The sequence below is a fragment of the Tachyglossus aculeatus genome, chromosome 5 (assembly GCF_015852505.1).
Source record: "Tachyglossus aculeatus isolate mTacAcu1 chromosome 5, mTacAcu1.pri, whole genome shotgun sequence".
Lineage (NCBI taxonomy): Eukaryota > Metazoa > Chordata > Mammalia > Monotremata > Tachyglossidae > Tachyglossus > Tachyglossus aculeatus.
Genome location: NC_052070.1, coordinates 29,919,993 through 29,943,291, shown reverse-complemented (window position 1 = coordinate 29,943,291; position 23,299 = coordinate 29,919,993). Strand labels below are relative to the sequence as shown.

Genomic DNA, 23,299 nt, shown 5'->3' with positions numbered 1-23,299 from the left:
GGATTTGAACCCATGACCTCTGACTCCAAAGCCCGCGCTCTTTCCACTGAGCCACGCTGCTTCTCGTGTTCAAAGTGTTGTTTACCTGAGTAGTCTCACCTGTAAAGCAGTTAGAGCAACAATCAGTTCAGTAAGCACCTATCAGTAAATGCCTCCTATTACTTTGTAGTTAATAGGTATAATAATAATAATAACTGTGTGTTTGTTTTTAAGTGCTTACTATGCCAAGCACTGTACTAAACACTGGGGTAGATGCAAGATATCCAGATCCCACATGGTAGGAGGGAGCACAGGTTTTGGATCCCCATTTTGCAGATGAGGGAGCTGAGGCACAGAGAAGTGAAGGTACTTGCCCAAGGTCACATAGCAGACAAATGGAGCCAGGATTAGAACCCAGATCCTCTGACTTCCAGGCCCATTGCCTTTCCACTAGGCCTTGCTGCTTCCCTCTATATGGTTCCCTATGTAGATATGGTTGGTAGGTAGTACTCTAGATTGTAAGCTCATTTGTGGGCAGAGAAGCAGCGTGGCTCCGTGGAAAGAGCACGGCCTTGGGAGTCAGAGATCATGGGTTCGAGTCCCAGCTCCGCCACATGTCTGCTGTGTGACCTTGGGCAAGTCACTTCACTTCTCTGAGCCTAAATTCCCTCATCTGTAAAATGGGGATTAAGACTGTGAGCCCCACGTGGGACAACCCAATCACCTTGTATCCCCCCTAGCACTTAGAACAGTGCTTTGCACATAGTAAGCACTTAACAAATGCCATCATTATTATTATTATGTCTACCAACTCTGTTATATTGTACTCTCCCAAATGCTTAGTACAGTGCTGGGCACACATTAAGCATTCAATAAATAAGATTGATTATGCTGGCAGATGGCACCACGCTAGTAGTTCATCTTGTACCCATCCAAGATTTTCACCTCCAGTTGCATAGGACTTAAACGACGCAGAGAAACTTAACTTGAGATTATGCAATGTATTTTGCTTGCTTATTTGATTTGACACTGTATATGCACTTTATTCATTTCTGCCTATATTATACGAATGGACGATTTGGGATGAACACAGATTCGTCGTTAATTTATGTTTGAAAACCAGAAGCGTATTAAGTCACTGAGAGTTAAAACTAGAACTAGCTGAGGCGGTAAACACAACATTTTTAAGGTCATTAGCTATTTGGAAAATTCAGGAAGTTCCCTGGATTTTTAAAAAGCATATGGAGATGTGCCAAGTGACCAGTGCAGGTGTCCTAGGATACTCTTTGGAGGGCTACTAAGTTGGATTGGTGATTTCAAATGTGACAACAAGAGGGCAGTATTGATATTTTCTTGTTTTTCAGGCTGCCTTTATTCTTCAGAACCTTCTTGTGATGCCAATGCCGACTGAAGAAATCAAGGATTGTGCTTGGCAGGTGGGTCATTTAAAATTTCAGTACTATCTGGCAACAGTATTTAGAGAAATTCAGGTACTGCTGTGTTGCTATTATAACATGCATCCCTCCCATTGAAAGTACCAATTTTGTGCAACTTTGGAGACCGGTGATAAAAACTGTGATTGAATCATAAGAAGGAAAGTGAAGAAACAGAAAGTTTTCAGCTGTGACACTATGAATGACAAGTTTGCATTGATTGAAAAATGAATTTTTTTTTAATGGTACTTGTTAAGTGCTGACTGTATGTCAAGCGCTGTTCTAAGCGCTGGGGTAGATTACTAGTTAATCAGGTTGGTCACAGTCCTGTCCAACGTTGGACTCACAGTCTAAGTAGAAGGGAGAACGGGTTTTGAACCCCATTTTGCAGTTGAGGAAACTGAGACACAAAGGAAATGAAGTGATTTGCCCAAGGTCACCCAGCAAACAAGTGGTAGAGCTGTAATTAGAACCCTGGTTCTCTGACTCCCAAACCTGTGCTTTTTTTTCACTAGGCTGTGCTGCTTCTCATTTAACATTTAGTAGTACTCTTTTCCTTCCAAAATATGTTAATGTATAGCTCTCCTGAAAAATTTTTCTGGTGATTCTAAGTCATCTTCTGGACATCTCTACTTGGATGTAGAGAAGCAGCATGGCTCAGTGGAAAGAGCACGGGCTTTGGAGTCAGAGGTCATGGGTTCAAATCCTGGCTCCGCCAATTGTCAGCTGTGTGACTTTGGGCAAGTCATTTAACTTCTCTGTGCCTCACTTACCTCATCTGTAAAATGGGGATGAAGACTATATACCTGTATATATGTATATATGTTTGTACATATTTATTACTCTATTTATTTTACTTGTACATATCTATTCTATTTATTTTATTTTGTTAGTATGTTTGGTTTTGTTCTCTGTCTCCCCCTTTTAGACTGTGAGCCCACTGTTGGGTAGGGACTGTCTCTATATGTTGCCAATTTGTACTTCCCAAGCGCTTAGTACAGTGCTCTGCACATAGTAAGCACTCAATAAATACGATTGATTGATTAACAGGAACTGTGTCTGACTCTATTTGCTTGTATCCACCGCAACGCTTAGTACAGTACCTGGCACAAAGTAAGCGCTTAACAAAGACCACAATTATTATTATTATCATTAATCCAACCATTTATCCTACCCCACCTTGATTACTGCGTCAGTCTCCTTGCTGACCTCCTACCCTCCTGTCCCTCCCCACTCCAGTCCATGCTTCACTCTGCTGCCTGGATCATTTTTTGACAAAACCATTCAGTCCATGTTTCCCCGCTTCTCAAGAATTTCCAGTGGTTGCCCATCCAACTCCACATCAAACAGAAATCCCTCATCATCCTAGCCCTCTCCTGCCTTTCCTCCTGGCTCAGTGGAAAGAGCACGGGCTTTGGAGTCAGAGGTCATGGGTTCAAATCCCAGCTCTGCCGCTTGTCAGCTGTGTGACTTTGGACAAGTCACTTAACTTCTCTGGGCCTCAGTTACCTCATCTGTAAAATGGGGTTTAAGACTGTGAGCCCCCCTGTGAGACAATCTGATCACCTTGTAACCTCCCCAGCACTTAGAACAGTGCTTCGCACATAGTAAGTGCTTAATAAATGCCATTATTATTATTATTATTATTACTACAACCCAGCCTGCAGACCTTGCTCCTCTAATGCCAACCTACTCATTGTACCTTGATCTCATCTCTCTCGCCTCTGACTTCTTGCCCGCATCATTCCTTGGAATGCCCTTCTTCTTCATATCCCACAGATGATTGCTCTCCTTACCTTCAAAGCCTAATTAAAAGCACCTCTCCTTCAGTCAATTTGTTGTTGTTGAGTGCTTACTGTGGGCAGAGCACTGTGCTAAGTGCTTGGAAGAGTTCAATACAACAGAATTGGTAGGCACATTCAAGAGGCCTTCCCCAAATAAGCCCGAATAAGCAGCGTGGCTCAGTGGAAAGATTCCGGTTTTGGGAGTCGGAGGTCATGGATTCTAATCCTGGCTCCGCCACATGTCTGCTGTGTGACCTTGGGCAAGTCACTTAACTTCTCTGAGCCTCAGTTACCTCATCTGTAAAATGGGATTAAGACTGTGAGCCCCACGGGGGACAACTTGATCACCTTGTACCCCCCAGCGCTTAGAACAGTGCTTTGCACATGGTAAGCACTTAACAAATGCCATTATTATTATTTCCTCTACTCCCATTCCCTTCCGTGTCACCCCTGCACTTAGATCTGCACCCTTTACTCAACCAGTCTCAGCCCCACAACACTTGAGTACATAGCCATAATTTATTTAGAGTTATTCATTCAATCATATTTATTGAGCGCTCACTGTGTCCAGAGCACTGTACTAAGCACTTGGAAAGTACAAGTCAGCAACATATAGAGACGGTCCCAACTACCAAATGTTATGTCTACCATCTCTGTGATTTTAATAAGACTTTGAATGTGGAGAGCATCATGGTCTGTCACCCAATCAATGGTATTTACTGAGTGCGTACTATGTGCATAACACTGTACTAAGCGCTTGGGAGAGCATAGTACAATAGAATTAGCAGAGTCCTTCCCTGCCCATAACAATCTTACAGTCTGTGGCTTGTCCTTATTATGAGTTAATTCAAGTCAGTATACTGAGTGAGCTGTAAACAAAAAGTAATCAGATGTGAAGTTATGGCTAAATGCTCCCTAATGTTCCTTAATTCCCCAATAGAGTTCTCTACAATACACATAGTAAAAATGTGTTACAGGACAATTGACAGGATATCTGCATAGACACATATATCTATGTCTATAAATACACATAAACTTTCATTCCATTACAAGAAGCTATTTACAAAGCTTCTTTAAACCAGGGAACCTCACCCTTTCTGAGATTTAATTTCCTTATCATTGGGCATGTTGGAAGCCCTGAATTAATTTAAACTTGCATAAGAAAACTGAAATTGTTAATGCAGGAAGATCAGTTTGTGTACAGATACTAATCATATGAATCATACTGAAAATATATTGGTAATTTTTAAAGCCAAATAAAAAAGTTTAGTCATGTTAAATTTCCTCCCTGCAAATAAATGTTAGTGAAAAGTATCTTGTTAACAAAGAGATTAGGCCTTTGGTTTGTTGAACTGAGGTGAAAAAGCACTGTATAGTCTACCTGTGAGATAGAGAGACAGAAATTTTGACAGACTTTCCAAAAAGCAACAAGTATTCTAAACCGAAGGCAGTCTTGTTCTGGGGTAAGTAAAGAAACACAATGTACTCTTTCCAGAGGAAGGAGAAAATATGTTTGACAGAATTAGGATCCTGCTAGAAAAAAAAATAATATCCATATTGATGTCTATGGGAAAGTAAGCTGTGACTGGGTTGCTATTATCTTCGTAACATTTTAACTATCTTGTTTTTGTGCATTTTGATTTCCCAATATTTGTTGTCAAATCACACATTTTTGCAGCTCAGTGTATGATTTTCCAGAATAAATAATTTCCACCCCTCTGACAAGTTAGTCACTGAAACTTCTCTGAATTCTTTTGGACGAGCTTGCCTAATCGCTGTGGGAGAGGGGAGTGAGGAGCAGAGAGACTTGGGTGGGAGTTGCACTCAGCCTCCCCACCTCCTTTCTTCCTCCCTCCCTCCTTGGTGGGGTGTTGGCTGTAGCTCAGGCAATGCCACAGAATGACTGAAATAGTGAAAAGGTACATAAAAGCCCCTTCAAGAAGCACCTTATTTTCCTAGCTGACTTGAGTGATTGCTAAAACAGGGCATTTAGTCTCCTGTAGCTAGATTCTAGCAGCCATATTTATTCATTAATTATTAAGACCCACTGTCATAACACAGTAGTGAGGTGGTTTCCCAGAGCCTGTTAAATTAATTTGAAATGCATGGAAAAGAACAATGAGTTTGTCATCCCCAGTGATGAAGAAATGGTCCATTTATGAATTGTAATAATATCCAGTGATAAGAATTTAACCGTAGTGCTATTCATTGGTACTTAGCAATGAGTAGTGTGTATTTATAAAAACAAACCTAATGCGGACTGCTATGATGGATACATTCTCTGATTTCATTTTCTGCTGGTGAAGAATGGGAAGACTGAGCATGTATATTCACAGCAAATGCATATGTTGAGAAAAGTTAAGTGCTGGCAGGAAATAGATTTTTGTGATCCTTTTCTCTTCAGGGCCCCTGTGTACATGATGAGGAATCTGGCCTGTCTCTGATAGGAAAACCTGCCCTTCAGATTCTGTTATATCACTGCCAGTTTTATGAACAAGTGATTCAGATGGCGACACGGTGCTATCTAGGACGATATACGTTTGACTTGAATTATTCTCCGGTAGATAGCTTCGCAGCGCGGTGTGATAAAAATGGTAAGTGGTATTTATTCCATTTTAATGGAACAGTTTCAAGGCACTATCTTGTCTGTCTCAGACATAAGATATTTTCTCAAAATAAATGGCTACTGTAAAAAATATTCAGCAGAATTATGTCTGCATGCAGAGAAAATGTTCAAACCTACGATCTCTAAATGGCACTATTGCTGTGACCAGATGTATCTGAGCATTTCTTTTCCTCTTTCTTCTCCATGGAGGAACTTAAGCCAATGTTTCACCTTTAATGTAAGCAAATTAAATGTTCTGGGTGGCTGAAGCCACTGAAAGTTAAATTATGTATAACCTGAAATTCTTAAATCAATCAATGGTATTAATTAAGTGTGAACTGTGTGCAGAGCACTGTGCAAAGTGCTTGGGGAGTACTCCAAATATTTAAATTAGAATTACTGAAAAGTCACACTTCATGATGAAAATTTGTGGAAGACAGTGCAAATGCATGGTCACAGACCCTCTCCCTACCTTCACTCCAGGAAGTGTGGTTTTCAAAGTGTGAGTGAATGTAAACAGTTCTTAATCTTAAAACCCATCCATCTGGCCATTATGGTCCAGGCAAACATTTGTGTTTATGGTTATTTGAAGAGTGGCATCCATAATCACTCCATCTTTGGGATGTAGATTTAAGACTATCGTAAGAACTCAACCAGCCAGTCAGAAATGGTATTGCAGAAATCATCGCTCAGAATGGTAGCAAGAACTCACTGACTTTTCAGAGTTCCATATTGCTACACTACAGATATCACTGGATTTCTTTTATGAAGTATTTCTAGAACAGATATTCCTACCTTGCTCTAGCACAATTGACTCAGTTGTGATTTGCAGATCATGTTTTTCCCCTTGAAACTTTATCTGCTAGATTCTCTAGATGATTTTCTTACTATGGCCGGTGGTGTTTGTGATTTGCAGACACATTACCTTAAGGTAGTGATCTTCGAACATTTTGCAAAGTGAACGGGAATCCTGAACAAACTCAGGAAGAATGATGGCACTATGATATTGCTAATCATCCCAGTAGAAATTGTTGAAGATTCATGGGTTAAAGGAGTAATTTGTTCAAAGTTGTCTTGTGGAAAGCAAAAATTGTGATTCTTCCCTAATTGGAAAAGGATGTCCACACTGATTCAACTCATTGTACAGCCACCTGCCATTATAACACCATACTTTAGCTCTTTTTGTGGGAGCAATGTTGAACTTTAATCAAACAATGGTATTATTTTTAATCGAACAATGGAGTTTATTGAGAGCTTCCTATTTACATGTACTAAGTGTTTGGGAGAGTAGAATACAACAGAGTTCCCTACCCATAACGAGCTTACAGTCTAGAGGAATTTCAGTGCAGTTATTTCCTACAGTGCTCTCTTACTTTGAGGTACCCTGCAAATTTTGCTTTGATTTGTGTACTTCCCTTCTCCCCCAACCTGTGAAGTATTTGGACTCACGTCATTAAAGTGATTAAAGCCCATTTAAATTTAGCATTAGATCATGGCAGATAGATTTAGCCTAGATAATGCTAGATCACCAATATGTTGTTACAAGTTGCTTTTAGTAGAATAGGAATTGAAAAATTGTACTTGGAAAAGTAAATAGTATGAAAAAAAAAGAATCTGAAATGTTATTTTTGGTATATATTTACTTTGATATTTGATCATGTTACTATATTCATTATGTTTCATTACTTTTTATGTATCATTTTTTGGGGGGCAAGTATTTTTTTGTAGGAAACTATAATTCATTTAAGGCTCTTGTGCTTAACATCCTGTTGTCATGTAACCAGCAGCATGGCTCAGTGAATAGGCCACGGGTCTGGGAGTCAGATACGAGTTCTACGCCCCGCTCTGCCACGTGTCTGCTGTGTGACCTTGGGCAAGTCACTTCACTTCTCTGTGCCTCAGTTCCCTCATCTGTATAAAGGGGATTATGAATGTGAGCCTCATGTGGGACAGGGACTGTGTCCACTCTGATTAATTTGTATCTACCCCAGCACTTAGAACAGTGCTTGGCACATAGTGAGCACTTAACAAGTACCATAATTATTATTATTATTATCATTATTATTATTTAAGAGCTGTAGGAGCTGTAGCCTGGGATAATGGGAATCAATCCCTTGAATTTGAATAGGGCTGATTTTTCTTAGGTGCTTTTGCATAACTTATTGACTTCACAGCATCTTAAGGTAAGGGGAGGCAGAAATTATTAGCCCCATGTTACTGACAAAGATACTGAGGCACATAGTGATTGCCTTATTTGCCCAAGAGTAGTGACAGGCCTGACAGAATTCAGATCTCCTGAGTTCCAGATCGAGGATTTTTCCACTAGACCATACTATTCCCACAGCACAGGCGATTATTTCCATCGATTGGGTGGTTTATTCATTCACCGAGGATATTTGCTTCTGGAAGTGAGTAAGTGATTAAGGGCAGTGTGTTCAGCTCTAGATCACTTCTCCAGTACCTGCCCGCCCCCCCCCCGGAGATTGTCAGGCTTCTGAGGTTGATTGGGCTCAGGTCAGGCCCAAGTAATGCCAACAGCAAAACTGTTGAATGATTTTTAATTCCCAGTTTTTGCCTGTTTTCATCATTACACTCAATTGAGCCTGGGAATCCAATGTGGGACAAGGACCCTGTCCAACCTGATTAATTTATATCGACCCCAGTGCTTAGAACAGTGCTTGACACTTAGTAAATGCTTGACAAATGCTGTTTTGATGCTATTGATGCATGTCTGCTTGTTTTGTTTTCATGTCTGTCTCCCCCTTCTAAGCTGTGAGCCTGTTGTTCAGTAGCTTGTTGCCAAACTGTACTTTCCAGCTGCTTAGTACAGTGCTCTGTGCACAGTAAGCATTCAATAAATATGATTGAATGAATGAATGACAAATGCCATAATAATTCTTATGCTTTCCTTCATATCTTTTCCGAATGTAATCAATTAATCAATGGTTTTTATTGAGCGCTTACTATGTACAGAGCACTGTACTATGCACTTGGGAGAGTATAATACAACAAAATCAGTAGAGACGTTCCATGCCCATAACAAACTTACAGTTTAGAAGGGGAGACAAACACTAATGTGAATAAATAATTTATGATGTATAATTTAAAGATGTGTGCATGCTAATATTTCTTTTTATTTTCAGAACTGGATGATTCTGTAAGTTTTGGGAGAGCCCCTTCCAGCCTGTCCAGTCGAAGTCAAGCTGTGGGTTCTCTCTCAACATCAGAAACAATGGTAAATTCTAATGCCATTATGAATTCATTTTACACTTTTGAAGAAGATGGTCATATCCCTTTTCAATAATAATAACAGTAATTATGGTATTTGTTAAGCGCTTACTATGTGCCAAGCCCTGTTCTAAGCGCTGGGGTTGATACAAGGTAATCAGGTTTACCCTCATGGGGCTCACCATCTTCATCCTCTTTGACAGATGAGGTAACTGAGGGACAATCAATCAATCAATCAATCAATCGTATTTATTGAGCGCTTACTATGTGCAGAGCACTGTACTATGCGCTTGGGAAGTACAAATTGGCAACACATAGAGACAGTCCCTACCCAACAGTGGGCTCACAGTCTAAAAGGGGGAGACAGAGAACAAAACCAAACATACCAACAAAATAAAATAAATAGGATAGAAATGTACAAGTAAGATAAATAAATAAATAAATAGAGTAATAAATATGTACAACCATATATACATATATACAGGTGCTGTGGGGAAGGGAAGGAGGTAAGATGGGGGGATGGAGAGGGGGACGAGGGGGAGAGGAAGGAAGGGGCTCAGCCTGGGAAGGCCTCCTGGAGGAGGTGAGCTCTCAGCAGGGCCTTAACTGAGAAGTGGCTTGCCCAAGGTCACACAGCAGATAAGTGGCAGAGCCAGGATTAGAACCCACATCCTCTGACCCCCAGGCCCATGCTCTTTCCACGAAGCCATGCTGCTTTTTCCCTTCTGGGAGTTTCCAGAGTATGGAAAATGAAAATTTCACTTCACCCAAGTACCTCCTATTAAGCAATATGGCCTAGTGTATAGAGCACAGGCCTGGGCTTAGAAGGAACTGTGTTCTAATCCCCGCTCTGCCCCTTGTCTGCTATTTGACCTTGGGCAAGTCTCTTAACCTCTGGGCCCCAGTTACCTCATTTGGAAAATGGGGATTAAGACTGTGAGCCCCATGTGGGACAAGGACTGTATCCAACCTGATTAGGTTGTACCTACCGCAGTGCTTAGTACAGTGCATGGCACCTATTAAGTGTTTAACAAATACCATAAAAAAATTAGACAAAAGTATTAGACTTCTGATTTTCTCTTAAGTCTTCAACCAGAGCTGCTAAAGAGGAGAAAAATGGACCAGTTAGAATTTGGCTTCCTCTTCCTCTGATATATTAAAAGGCAGCCAAGTGGCCAAGAGGCAGATGGCCAGCTCACTGAGGAGCCAGGAGGGGAGAATGGCTCTGGAAATCCCCATTGGCTGACACCGGGTCATTGAGCATTGACTGTATCCAGTCAGCAGCACGCTTGGAAGAGAAATTGCTCTGTTGGAAGGCAGACCCGTTTGAGAAAAATGATTTTAAATTCCCTTAAGTGAAACCTCCTTATTCCTATGAATCTAGGTAATAATGGTATTATTATTTGTTTACTATTTGCCAAGCAGTGTACATGGGGCTCACAGCCTAAGTAAGAGGGCGAACAGGTATTGAATCCCCATTTTACAGAGGGCAGAACTGAGGCACCGAGAAATTATGTGACAAGGTCAAACAGTGGGCTAGTGGCAGAGCTGGGAAAAGAACCCAGGTTGTCTTCTGACTCCCAGGCTTATGCGCTTTCCATTAGACCACAATGTATGGTGATTGGATTATTTCTTAATCTTTAAATTACGTGTTTAAAATTGCTTTATCCAGTTCCTTTTTTACAAACTTTTTTATTTTGCACATGCACTGTTTCCCACTTTTTTTCTTTTTCATGGTATTTGTTAAGTGCTTACTCTATGCCAGGCACTGTTCTAATCGCTGGAAATAGGGAGTGTACAGTTCCCGATGCTAGCAGTGGAAATGGTAATCCTGGACTACCACGGTGCCCCACAGAAGTATTTATTTTGCATTCAGTGAGGTTCTTCCATTGGCATATCAAATAAACCAATTCCAAACTTGAGTGTTTACTGAAAATCTTTTTACTTCATTCCCAATCATTGATTTTTCAATAAAGATGGGTTTTCACCCCAGTGGATTCTCACCTCAATTTTCTAAAATATTGAAGTAATACGAGGCTAATCTTGAGTTGCCACAAGTTTGTTTAGATTTCAGATTCGTTGGTGATTTTGAGCTAGAGATGCTAATCGAGACTTAACTGGGTTAGAGATGTGTGTCGTTGACTCAAAATTGGAAACTGGGGGCTAAGTCTGAACTGTTTTTTCTTCATTTCTTTGACCTCTTTATTATGTAAGTATGCTAGAGCTTCCTCTCTCTACAACAGCTCTGGTTCTAATGATGGTGCATTGCAGGGATATTTATTAACATTTTTGAACCAAAATCTTTTAGTTGTAATAACGGTATTTATTAAGCACTTAGCGTGTGCAAAGGATTGGAGAGATCAGGAGAAATTGATTGTACGGTCAATGGAAAACAAGTCACAAGTGGGAATTATTTGCAATCTAGGCCCAATAAGGTGGGAACTGGAGAAGAACTTTGTTTTTAATTGGGGGGGAATAAAAAGGAGAGTAAGCTGTAAGACTGTAAATTTACCCCCTGTACTTTCCCAAGGGCTTAGAACAGTGCTCTGCACATAATTAGAGCTAAATAAATTGGATTGATTGAGAGATAAAATAAAATGTTTTGCGTAGAGGACTCCAGGCATAAAGGAATAAACAGTCTGTAAGCTCACTGTGGGAAGGGAATGTGCCTACCAACCCTGTTATATTGTACTCTACCAAGTACTTAGTTGAGTGCTCTGCTCACAGATAGCACTCAATAAATACGATTGATTGATTGACCTTATGCTTGCCATCCTTAATCTAGTATGCCAATGATAATGTCATTCACTGAAAATGTTTGACCTACACTAAACATAGGCACAAGAATTCAGAAATAGAAACAAAGTATCCATTTCATTAGTGAACAAGATGTAAATGTATTAGTAATATGTAAAAAAATGTATAGCCCAGTTGGGCATGTAAAAGTCAAAAGAGATAGGACAGATGAAATATTTGTACTCTTATACATTTAGGGTAATTCAAAAATGTATTTATTTTTAGAATTCTTAAGCTTATCCCTTCTTTGCAGTTAGTTTATATTGAGACACCTGCAGAAGCCCTTTGTGTTTTCTTGAATTTCCAGTATTTGTCAGGTGTAGGAATGTGTTCTTATACCTTGAGTACAAATCCCTCCAGGTGTGAATTTTTCATTATAATTTTTGCACCGTTCAAGCACATTTCCCAAGAAAGACACATTTCCAGATGTTAGAATGGCATCATGGTGTACAGCCTGCCAGGCAGAAAAGATGGCAGAATTTGTTAGGCTCCATTTAGGGTAGAGTAATGGATTGTATCATCTTTATGTTTGGTATCCTACTATTAGGAGATTTTTATAACATTATGAAAGAAACAGGATGCGTGCACACTGCATGAGAAGCAGTGTGGCCTAGTGGAAAGAGCATGGGCCTGGGAGTTAGATGACCTGGGTTCTAATCCCAGTGACCATGGGCAAGTCACTTAAATCCTACGTGCTTCAGTCTCTTCATCTGCAAATTGGGGATTTAATATCTGTGCTCCCTCCTATTTAGAGTGTGAGCATCATGTGGAACCTGATTATCTACTCCAGCTCTCACTTTATAGTAAGCACTTAAATGATATTATTATTATTATTATCGGGAAGGTTCAGGGAAGGAAGAGTCTTGACTGCTATACGTATGGCAGGGTAGGATCAGGAGTAATTTACTACCTATCCATTAGCTAGGGAAGATAAAATAAAAATAATAATGGTAATGTGTTAAGCACTTACTGTGTGTCAAACACTGTTCTAAGCACTGGAGCAGCACTGGATGATGATATTCATTTGTTGCATCGCATTTCTTGTGCGCTTACTCTGTGCAAAGCACTATACTTAGCTCTTGGGAGAGTACAATATAACAACAAACCGACACAAAATGCCCACAACAAGATAGAGTGTCCCTTTGAAAATGACGGATGCGTTTCAGGCCTGAGATTTCGGGAGCAGTAGTGCACTAAGTGGAGTTGATTATGGTCTAAATAGTTCACACCGTGCTGCTGTCTCGTTCCTGCTGGTAACTTTATTGCCTTAAAGGAGAGATATTTCTGAACTGTTTGAAAAAAAAGGTCTGGAAAGGGGTTTGTGAACTAGAGGAGGACATTCCTGACATTAAGGGCCAATTGAGTGACATCTTAGGAGAGTCTGATAATTGACTGAATGTGGGCCTGATAGGCGGGAAGAAATCCAGTATGAGGGGAACAAGTGAAAGTGAGGTAATTGGATGGGCTTGGATGAAAGGCTTTTAGCATGGGGTGAAAGTTGGATCTAGTGCAAAGTGCACTGGGAAAGCTGAGATGGGGCATTAATAACTTATCAACCAATACTGTTTATTGACCTCCTGAGTTATGCAGAAAACTGTACTTAGGTGCTTGGGAACAAGCAGGAGAATTTCTAAATATTGTCCCTATTTTCTAGGAGTTGGCAATCTAGCAGGAGAGGCAGACACTAAGGAAGGAGGGACTTTTGAAGCTTCTTAGAAGAGGGTTTTAGCCCAAGAAATAAGCGTAACTGGAAGAATAATATTGGAGGTCAGAGTCCAGAGAGGAGGATATTGCAATGGTCTGGTTTGAGAATGTTTAAATTTGGACATAAGTGTAAAAAAGTTTTATACTCTTTGCTGGTATATCTAAAACTAATGCTTCTTTGTAATATGTGGTGCATTACAAACTTCCCTCATGGGACAGAGGTGAATTTTTTTGGGAAAGAATTTTCATTGTCTGTCTCTAGGAGAGGAAACATCTAACTTTTAAAGGATTTTCAAAATATGGTGACTCCTTCTCTTTCACTGCCCATTATCCTTGAATAGAAAATAATAACCAAGGCCAATAATTCTGAGCATATTTTTTTGGAATATCAAAACTCTCTTCCAGACAAGATTCCCCAACAGGACATATCCCTTCATGGCATAGTGGATAGAGCACGAGCCTAGGAGTCAGAAGGAAATGGGTTCTAGTCCCACGTGTCTGCTGTGTGGCCTTGGGCAAGTTGCTTCACTTCTCTGTGCCTGTTACCTCATCTGTAAAATGGGGATTGAGACTGTGAGCCCCATGTGGGACAGGGACTTTGTCTAACCTTATTTGCTTGTATCCACCCCAGTGCTTAGTAGAGTGTCTGGCAGCTAGTAAGTGCTTAAGAAATGCCACAATTATTATATTTATCATAGCGAGATATTGGTATGCTGGCATAATCACCTAATAGCTTCTTCTTTCACCCTTTGCAGAAGGCTTTGAGAAGCAGCATGGCTTAGTGGAAAGCATATGAGCCTAGTAGTCAGAGGACCTGGGTTCTAATCCCAGTTCTGCCACTTGTCTGCTGTGTGACCTTGGACAAGTAACTTACTTCTCCATCCCTCAGTTACGTCATCTGTAAAATAGGGATTAAGAGCATGAGCCCCAGGTGGGACATGGACTGTGTCCAAGCTGATTAGCTTGTTCCTACCCCAATGCTTAGTAGAGTGCCTGGCACATAGTAGACACTTAACAAATTCCATTAAAAAAAAGTTTAAACTTGGGAATTTAGCCTGTCCAATCTGGCTTGCAATGATGTTCATTACATACCTCATTTCCAGATGTCATTCTGTTTTAACATTTGGTATTTTTTCCATAAGAATAAAATCTTGTTTAAGCACACATTTTTAGCTAATAAAAAAATCTGTCATTTTTAGTATGGAGTGGGGTCACTTGACCTCCAACCCTTTGGATCGATGGCCCTTATCCAGCAAAAGAGAGCTAATTGCCCCAAAGCCACTACATGACAAGCTTTCTCCACAGTGCCACAGCAAGAAAGGGAAAAGCTTGAAAGAGGGTTTCCAAAACCCAAATTTTACTGCCTTGATGCTACTTGTAAGAGTTACTAACATCTAAACCGGTACATTTTCCATTCCTTCTCAGAATAGTTCTCTTGTATTGAAATTAGAAAACATCAACAGGAGTTCTAAATTAAGGCCAGTGGCTTTGTAGTCCCTATGAGTGACTTTTACAGCAATGTAATGCGGTCCATTTAAATGGAAACTAGTTCTATATTTAGTATGATCCAACAGAGACTCGTAGGTTGCTTTCATCTGAAATTTCCCAAAATAGATCAGAGTTGTGCATTCTGTTTCCTTTCCCTACCAAGTTTCTTATTTTCACACGAATAGACATAGTTTGTCTGAGACAAAATCGCCCAGGTCCCAGGGATAGGGCTGTTATCTGGGAATAAGTTAGGACACTTCGGAAAGTGAATTAATTTTGACATACCGCCATGGTCCCATTTCATTTCCCAGTGCAGGAGTTTTTCTCAAAAGAGGTCTAGTAGGCTGAAAGTGCCTTTTTTTGTTATGGTATTTGTTAAGTGCTGATTATGTGCTAGGCACTGTACTCAGCACTGGGATGGATACAAGCTAATCAGATCGGACACAGTCCATGTCTCACATGGAGCTCAGAGTCTCAATCCCCATTTTACAGATGAAGTGACTGAAGCACAGATAAGTGAAGTGACTTGCTGAAGGTCACACAGTGGACAAGTGGCAGAGCTGGGATTTGGATCCAGGTCCTTTTGACTCTCAGGCCTGTGCTGTTTCCGCTAGGCCATGATACTTCTTCTGAGCGAGGTCTTTTCACTGAAATTTCTGCTGTAGCACTTGTTTATCCTTTCAAATCCCAGTCTGCACAGGTTGAATTATCAGCATCTAGGTGGACAACTTAACCCTTTTGGTCCTCAGTCTACTCATTTCCAAGATGAGAATAACAGTACTAATGGCTTCACTGGGGAGAATGAGTGAAATGGACGTAAAGAACTGGCAAAAATAAATGTCAAATCACATCACGTAATAGTGGCACTGCAGATTGAGATAAGTCTTTAGTTCCTTAATGGCTTTAAAGAAAAGTGAAACTAAATTGTTTTAGAGATGAGTGTTTTTCACCTATTCCTTAGGTAGAAAACTGAGTCTGTAACTACAGTTTATATTTGAATATTAGTTAAGTGTTGCCAATCCAGTGCAATTCGACCAGGGATACTTATTCATTGATTCGTTTTAGCATAATGAAATAATAGACGCTAAGGTCCTTGAGGGGTCAGTCATGTGAAGTGGGCATGGGACAGAGGGATTCTAGCCTGGCCACTTTGCATTTCCAACTCCTAACCTACTTAGCTGGGGTTCCTTTGGGTCAGTCAGAGAGTGAGTGACCTGTTTGACTTCACTTGTGCACTTCACTGCACTTCTCTTGTGGGGACTGGAGGGTGGTGTCTCTTGCCTTCCTTCTGTATGGGAAGACCACCCTATGACATGGTCCTAATTTTTTTTCCTTCTTCCATTTCCCTCCAGCCCTTCTATCTGTACAATGCATCTTTCTACTATACTAACATTGTTAGAAGCATAATAATAATAATAATAATAATAATAATAAAAGTATTGTGTGCTAAAAATAAGTGTGCTAAGTGTGGCGGTAGATAGAACTTAATCAGATCAGACACAGTTTGTGTCCCACATGAGGCTTATAATCTAGATGGAGCAGAGGCAAGGCCAAATGGAAGCCAGGGGCTGAGGGGATCAGAAAAAGAGATGAAGTCAGAGAAGTGGGGAAGAGGAGGAAAGGAGGATGCAAAGAGGAGAAATGAAAAGGAAGAGGGATAAGAAGAGGAAAAGATGGTGGGGAGGAGCAGGAGATAAGGGTAAAGGTGAGAAGGATGAAGGGGGGAAATCAGTAGTATTTATTGATTGCTTCCTGTGTGCAAAACGTTTTTCCTAGCTCTTGGGTGAGTCCAGTGGAAGAAAAAGACATGATCCCAGGTCTTAAAGAACTTAAAATCCAATGGGAGAAGTGAATCAAGCACTATTTAAAATTAAGAAATGAAGTAAAACTGGTAATAACAAGAGAAAGGAAAGATGGATAAGGGAATGCACTTGTAGTCTACTCTAGATTATATTTACAAACGTGCTATGGGTAGCAATAAATAAGTGCTGAGATGACTCTAGGGGTGATACGACCTGGAAAGGAGGTAATTTAATTGTGGAATGCTTCTTGGATGGGTTTTCAAGAGGACTTTGAAGCTGGGGAGAGTTGTGATCTGGTGGATTTGAAAGGGGGAGAGAATTCTAACCAATGGGAAAGACACGAGCAAGAAGCCAGAGTTGAGAGAGAGATGAGAATGAGGACAGTGGCAGGGTGAGCACCACAAGAGCAGAGAGTGCAAACTGGGGAGTAGCAATGTAAGAAGGAGACAGCTGATGAGAAACCTTGAAGCAGAAGGAAATGGTGTCATTGGGTGAAAGTATCAGTTGGCGAGAGCTTGTGAGAGGGAGTAAGGGGAAGAAAGAGTTTTCTGACAATTGCCCGCTGTCTGATCTATAGTGCTTACTATGTGCCAGGCACTGTTTTAAGGGCTGGGATGGATATAAATTAATCAGGTCGGACACAGTCCCTGTCCCACCTAAGGCTCACAGTCTTAATCCCCCTCTTTTACAGATGAAGCCACTGAGCCACAGAGAAGTAAAGTGATTTGCCCAAGGTCACACAGCAGACAAATGGTGGAGATTAGCTGGGATCTTGTTCTCCCTCCTACTTAGACTGTGAGCCCCATGTGTGGGACAGGGGCTGTGTCCAACCTGACCATCTTGTACCTACCCCAGTGCTTAGAACAGTTTTGACACAGAGTAAGCGCTTAACAAGTACCATTAGAAAAAAATGGAGGTTTAGGGGAGAGTGAGAAACAGGGAGGAGAGAGTTGGAGAGGGCAGGGAATGTGTCTTCCAGTTCTGTCTATTGAACTCTCCCAAGCGCTTAATACAATGCTCTGCACACAGTAAACACTCAGTGAATACAATTGTTTGATTGATTGAGGGGAAAGGACAAATGGGAAAGGGAGAGAAGCAAAGGAAAGAAAGGGATGGGGACAAATGGGAGATAGGAAAATTAGGTATGTATTATTTACAAGTCTTTTTGTGTGATAGCTCAAGAGTAGTGCCAGTGGCATTGTGGATTGACAGTAAGTCTGACAGTAAGTCCAGCCTACACCCAGGAAATGCAACCTTCAACCAAACTGAATGCGGTTTCTGAGTTCCGCTACCTCGTTTCTGCATGGATACCAGAAGTATCGATTGTGTTTATTGAGCCCTTACTGTGGGCAAAGCACCAAACTAGGTGCCTGGGAGTGTACAACAGAACAGATTTGGTGGACATGTTCCCTGCCCACAGTTAGCTTGCACCTCAGAAGGGGAAGCAAATGTTAAAACACATTATGGATATGTCTAACTGCTGCCGGTCTGTGGTTGGGGTGACTAGCAAGTGCTTAAAGAGTGCTGATCCAAGTGTAGAGGTGAGGCAGAAGAGAGAGGGAGCAGGAGAAATGAGGGCTTAGTAGGGGATGGCTTCTTGGAGGAAGTAATTTTAATAAGGCTTGAAAAAACCAGCTAGCGTATTTCAGGGGAGATTTGATTAGCATTCCAGAGAATCAAGCGTCATACCGAGTTGAAGGTCTATCGAGCTGTAGCAGTGTTGACCCTTTTCTTTGACTCTGAGATTTGGAGCTTGGGTCTGTAGTAAACTGGAAAGCCAGAAAAGGAGTCCACATTGATACGGGCAAATACAAACACAACCCCAGACAATGTCAGAGAACATTATGGCAGGAAGCAGCAGGGAACAGCATGGCCTAGAGGAACCAGCATAGCCTAATGGAAAGAGCACAGGCCTGGAAGTCAGAGGCCCTGAGTTCTAATCCCTGCTCTACTACCTGTCTGCTGTGTGGCCTTGGACAACTCCCTTAACTTCACTGTACCTCAGTTCCGTCATCTGTAAAATGAGGATTGAGATGGTGAACTCCATGTGAGACATGGACTGTGTCCAACCTGATTATCTTATATCTACCCAAACACTTAGTGCAATGTCTCACACATAGTAAGCACTTAGAAGCAGCGTGATTCAGTGGAAAGAGCCTGGGCTTGGGAGTCGGAGGTCAAGGGTTCAAATCCTGGCTCTGCATTTGTAAGCTGTGTGACTTTGGGCAAGTCACTTAACTTCTCTGTGCCTGTTACCTCATCTGTAAAATGGGGATCAAGACTGTGAGCACCACATGGGACAACCTGATCACCTTGTATCCCCCCCAGCGCTTAGAACAGTCCTTTGCACATAGTAAGCGCTTAACAAATGCCATCAGTATTATTATTATTAATAAATACCATTTAAAAAAAACAGCAAAAAAAAACCCAACAGGCTACTGGGAGACCACCCTACACCTCCAATCTGTTGCCAAAACCTGCCAGTCTCACCTCCACAACATCACCAAGATCCACCCTTTCCTCTCCATTTAAACCACTACCTTGCTGGTTCAATCTCTCATCCTATCCCGACTGGATTACTGCATCACCCTCCTCTCTGATCTCCCATCCTCCTGTCTCTCCCCACTTCAGTCTATGCTTCACTCTGCTGCCCTGATCATCTTTGTGCAGAAACGCTCTGGGCATGTCACACCCCTCCTCAAAAATCTCCAGTGGTTTCCTGTCAAACAAAAACTCCTCACTCTCAGCTTCAAGGCTGCACCTCGCCCCCTCCTACCTCCTCCCTTCTCTCCTTCTACAGCCCAGCCCGCACCCTCCGCTCCTCTGCCGCTAACCTCGTCACCGTGCCTCGTTCTCGCCTGTCCCACTGTCGACCCCCAGCCCATGTCCTTCCCCTGGCCTGGAATGGCCTCCCTCCACACATCTGCCAAACTAGCTCTCTTCCTCCCTTCTAAGCCCTATTGAGAGGTCACGTCCGCCAGGAGGTCTTCCCAGACTGAACCCCTGCTTTTTTCTCTGCTCCTCCACATCCCCCCTCCCTCTGCCCTACCTCCTTCCCCTCCCCACCGCACTTGTATATATTTGTACAGATTTATTACTCTATTTTACTTGTACATATTTACTACTCTTTTTTGTTAATGATGTGCATATCGCTATAGTTCTATTTATTGTGACAGTTTTGACACCTATCTACGTGTTTTGTTTTGTTGTCTGTCTCCCCCTTCTAGACTGTGAGCCCGTTGTTGGGTAGGGACTGTCTCTATATGTTGCCGACTTGTACTTCCCAAGTGCTTAGTACAGTGCTCTGCACTAAGTGCTCAATAAGTACGATTGAATGAATGAATCCCAGCAAACAGAGTTGACTGACAGGTTGCAGCTGGGGCAGGGAGTTGTTTCCCTTCAGTGGTTGCTTCCTGAAGATTGGGGTGCTAAAAGACAGTCTTTGATAGGGCAAAAATCACTTCCACAAAGCATAATAATAATGATATTTGTTAAGTGTGTACTATGTACAAAGCACTGTTCTAAGCGCTGGGGAGGTTACAAGGTGATCGGGGGGGGTGCTCACAGTTTTAATCCCCATTTTCCAGATGAGGTAACTGAGGCACAGAGAAGTTTAATGACTTGCCCAAAGTCACACAGCTGACAGTTGGCATAGCCGGGATTTGAACCCATGACCTCTGACTCCAAAGCCATGCTCGTTCCACTGAGCCAGGCTGCGTCTCCACCCAACAGGCAAGATAGCGTGTTGATCATACATTGATCCCTTCAGCCATGCCCTCACACATAGGAATGGTTTTGCTGGCAGGAACATCATCTTCCAAAGACAGTGGTTTATATGACCCAAACTGCTAATCTACATGTCCCCTAATGTTGATCTTTTCCTAGAGAATTTCCTCCGTATTTGATCATTTGTGCTGTTAAGCCATGGGTAGTTTAGCACTGCATTTCAGGTGATTTAAGCATCTTGATTTTTTTAATGGTATTTCATTCGTTCATTCATTCATTCATTCAATCGTACTTATTGAGCACATACTGTGTGCAGAGCACTGTACTAAACGCTTGGGAAGTACAAGTCGGCAACATATAGAGACGGTCCCTACCCAACAATGGGCTCAGTCTAGGAAGGGGAGACCAAAACAAAACATGTAGACAGGTGTCTACATCGTCAGAACAAATAGAATTATAGCTTGTTAAGTGTGCTAGACACTGTGCTAAGCACTAAGGTAGATACTGGCTAATTGGGTTGGACACAGTCCATGGTCCACATAATAATAATAATAGCATTTATTAAGCGCTTACTATGAGCAAAGCACTGTTCTAAGCGCTGGGGGGGGTTACAAGGTGATCAGGTTGTCCCACGTGGGGCTCACAGTCTTAATCCCCATTTTACAGATGAGGTCACTGAGGCACGGAGAAGTTAAGTGACTTGCCCAATGTCACACAGCCGACAAATGATAGAGACGGGACTTGAACCCATGACCTCTGACTCCAAAGCCCGGGCTCTTTCCAAACTGAGCCAGGCTGCTTCTCGCTCACAGTCTTAAATCCCCATTTTGCAGCTTAGGTAATTGAGACACAAAGAAGTTAAGTGACTTTCCCAATGTCACACAGCAGATAAGTGGCAGAGCTGGGATTAGATTCCAGGTCCTCTGACTCCCAGGCTCGTGTTTTATCACTAGACCATGCTGCTTCATTGTGGGCAGAGGACATGTCTACCAACTCTGTTGTATTGTACTCTCCTAAACTCTTACTACGGTGTTCTGTGCATAGTAAGTGCTCAGTAAATGCCAATGATTGATTGTTGGACCTCTCAATAAAATGAATGATTCTGGGAATATAGGGAATCATTTGGGATAGGGATTGTGTCTGATAGTTGTATTGATATTTACCCCAGTTCACAGTTAATTGATTGACTGGCACATAGTTAGTGCTTAATAATGCTAACCTTGCTGTGCCTTGATCTCACCTATCTCGCTGCCAACTCCTTGCCCACATCCTGTCTCTGGCCTGGAACTTCCTCCCTCCTCAAAGCCTTATTGAAGACAGATTTCCTCCAGAAGGCCTTTCCTAAGCCCCCCTTTCCTCTTCTCCCTCTCCCTTCTGCATCGCCCTGACTTACTCCCTTTGTTCTCCCCCATCCCAGCCTCACAGCACTAATGTACATATCTGTAATTTATTTATATTAAAGTCTGTCCAGCCCATCTTGGGCGGGAACTGTGTCTGTTTATTGTTGTACTGTACTCTCCCAAGCACTTAGTACAGTGCTCTGCAAACAGTAAATGCTCAATAAATATAATTGAATGAAATACCATAACCAACTAACTAATGCCAAAGCCTGTACTGCTATTTAGGGGCTCAGGAAAAGAGGTTTACTTTTTATTCCTTTCATTTTTGGATATGAATCCCCTTAGAGATTCTCCCTATTTTGGTCTGGAGTTTACTCGAAACAGCTCTTTTTCTGTCTTTATTGCTCCTGAAATCTCTATTGTTCCATAGCTCGTTATGTTGTCAAGTATGCTTTTGCAAAAGGGAATAGGTCACTGTTACTAAGTCAGATTTCCCCAATAAGATCTCCCCCATCAGAAAAGAGGTGCTGGGAGCAAAAAGGCTGTGAAAATGACTGATAATTTGTTTAGATTGCCAAAAATTTCTGTTTTTAACCTTGCTCTCACTGTGGAACTTTTAAGTATCTTTGCCATTCACTATCAATCAATCAATCAATCAATCGTATTTATTGAGCGCTTACTATGTGCAGAGCACTGTACTAAGCACTTGGGAAGTACAAATTGGCAACATATAGAGACAGTCCCTACCCAACAGTGGGCTCACAGTCTAAAAGGGGGAGACAGAGAACAAAACCAAGCATACTAACAAAATAAAATAAATAGAATAGATATGTACAAATAAATTAAATAAATAAATAAATAGAGTAAAAAAAATATGTACAAACATATATACATATATATAGGTGCTGTGAGGAAGGGAGGGAGGTAAGATGGGGGGATGGAGAGGGGGATGAGGGGGAGAGGAAGGAAGGGGCTCAGTCTGGGAAGGCCTCCTGGAGGAGGTGAGCTCTCAGCAGGGCCTTGAAGGGAGGAAGAGAGCTAGCTTGGCGGAGGGGCAGAGGGAGGGCATTCCAGGCCCGGGGGATGACGTGGGCCGGGGGTCGATGGCGGGACAGGCGAGAACGAGGTACGGTGAGGAGATCAGCGGTGGAGGAGCGGAGGGTGCGGACTGGGCTGTAGAAGGAGAGAAGGGAGGTGAGGTAGGAGGGGGCGAGGTGATGGACAGCCTTGAAGCCGAGGGTGAGGAGTTTCTGCCTGATGCGCAGATTGATTGGTAGCCACTGGAGATTTTTGAGGAGGGGAGTGATATGCCCAGAGCGTTTCTGGACAAAGATAATCCGGGCAGCAGTATGAAGTATGGATTGAAGTGGAGAGAGACACGAGGATGGGAGATCAGAGAGAAGGCTGATGCAGT

The 23,299-nt window shown here is 41.9% G+C and overlaps 1 protein-coding gene across 1 annotated transcript in view; it reads left to right on the top strand.

Annotated features, from left to right (window-relative positions):
* Positions 1-23,299, top strand: part of RTTN (rotatin) — a 206,026-nt gene that overhangs the window by 107,674 nt on the left and 75,053 nt on the right. Inside the window, exons 32-34 of the mRNA XM_038746402.1 lie at positions 1,344-1,415; positions 5,601-5,790; positions 8,945-9,036. Coding sequence (XP_038602330.1) covers positions 1,344-1,415; positions 5,601-5,790; positions 8,945-9,036 — 354 coding nt within the window. The remainder of the gene's footprint in view (positions 1-1,343; positions 1,416-5,600; positions 5,791-8,944; positions 9,037-23,299) is intronic.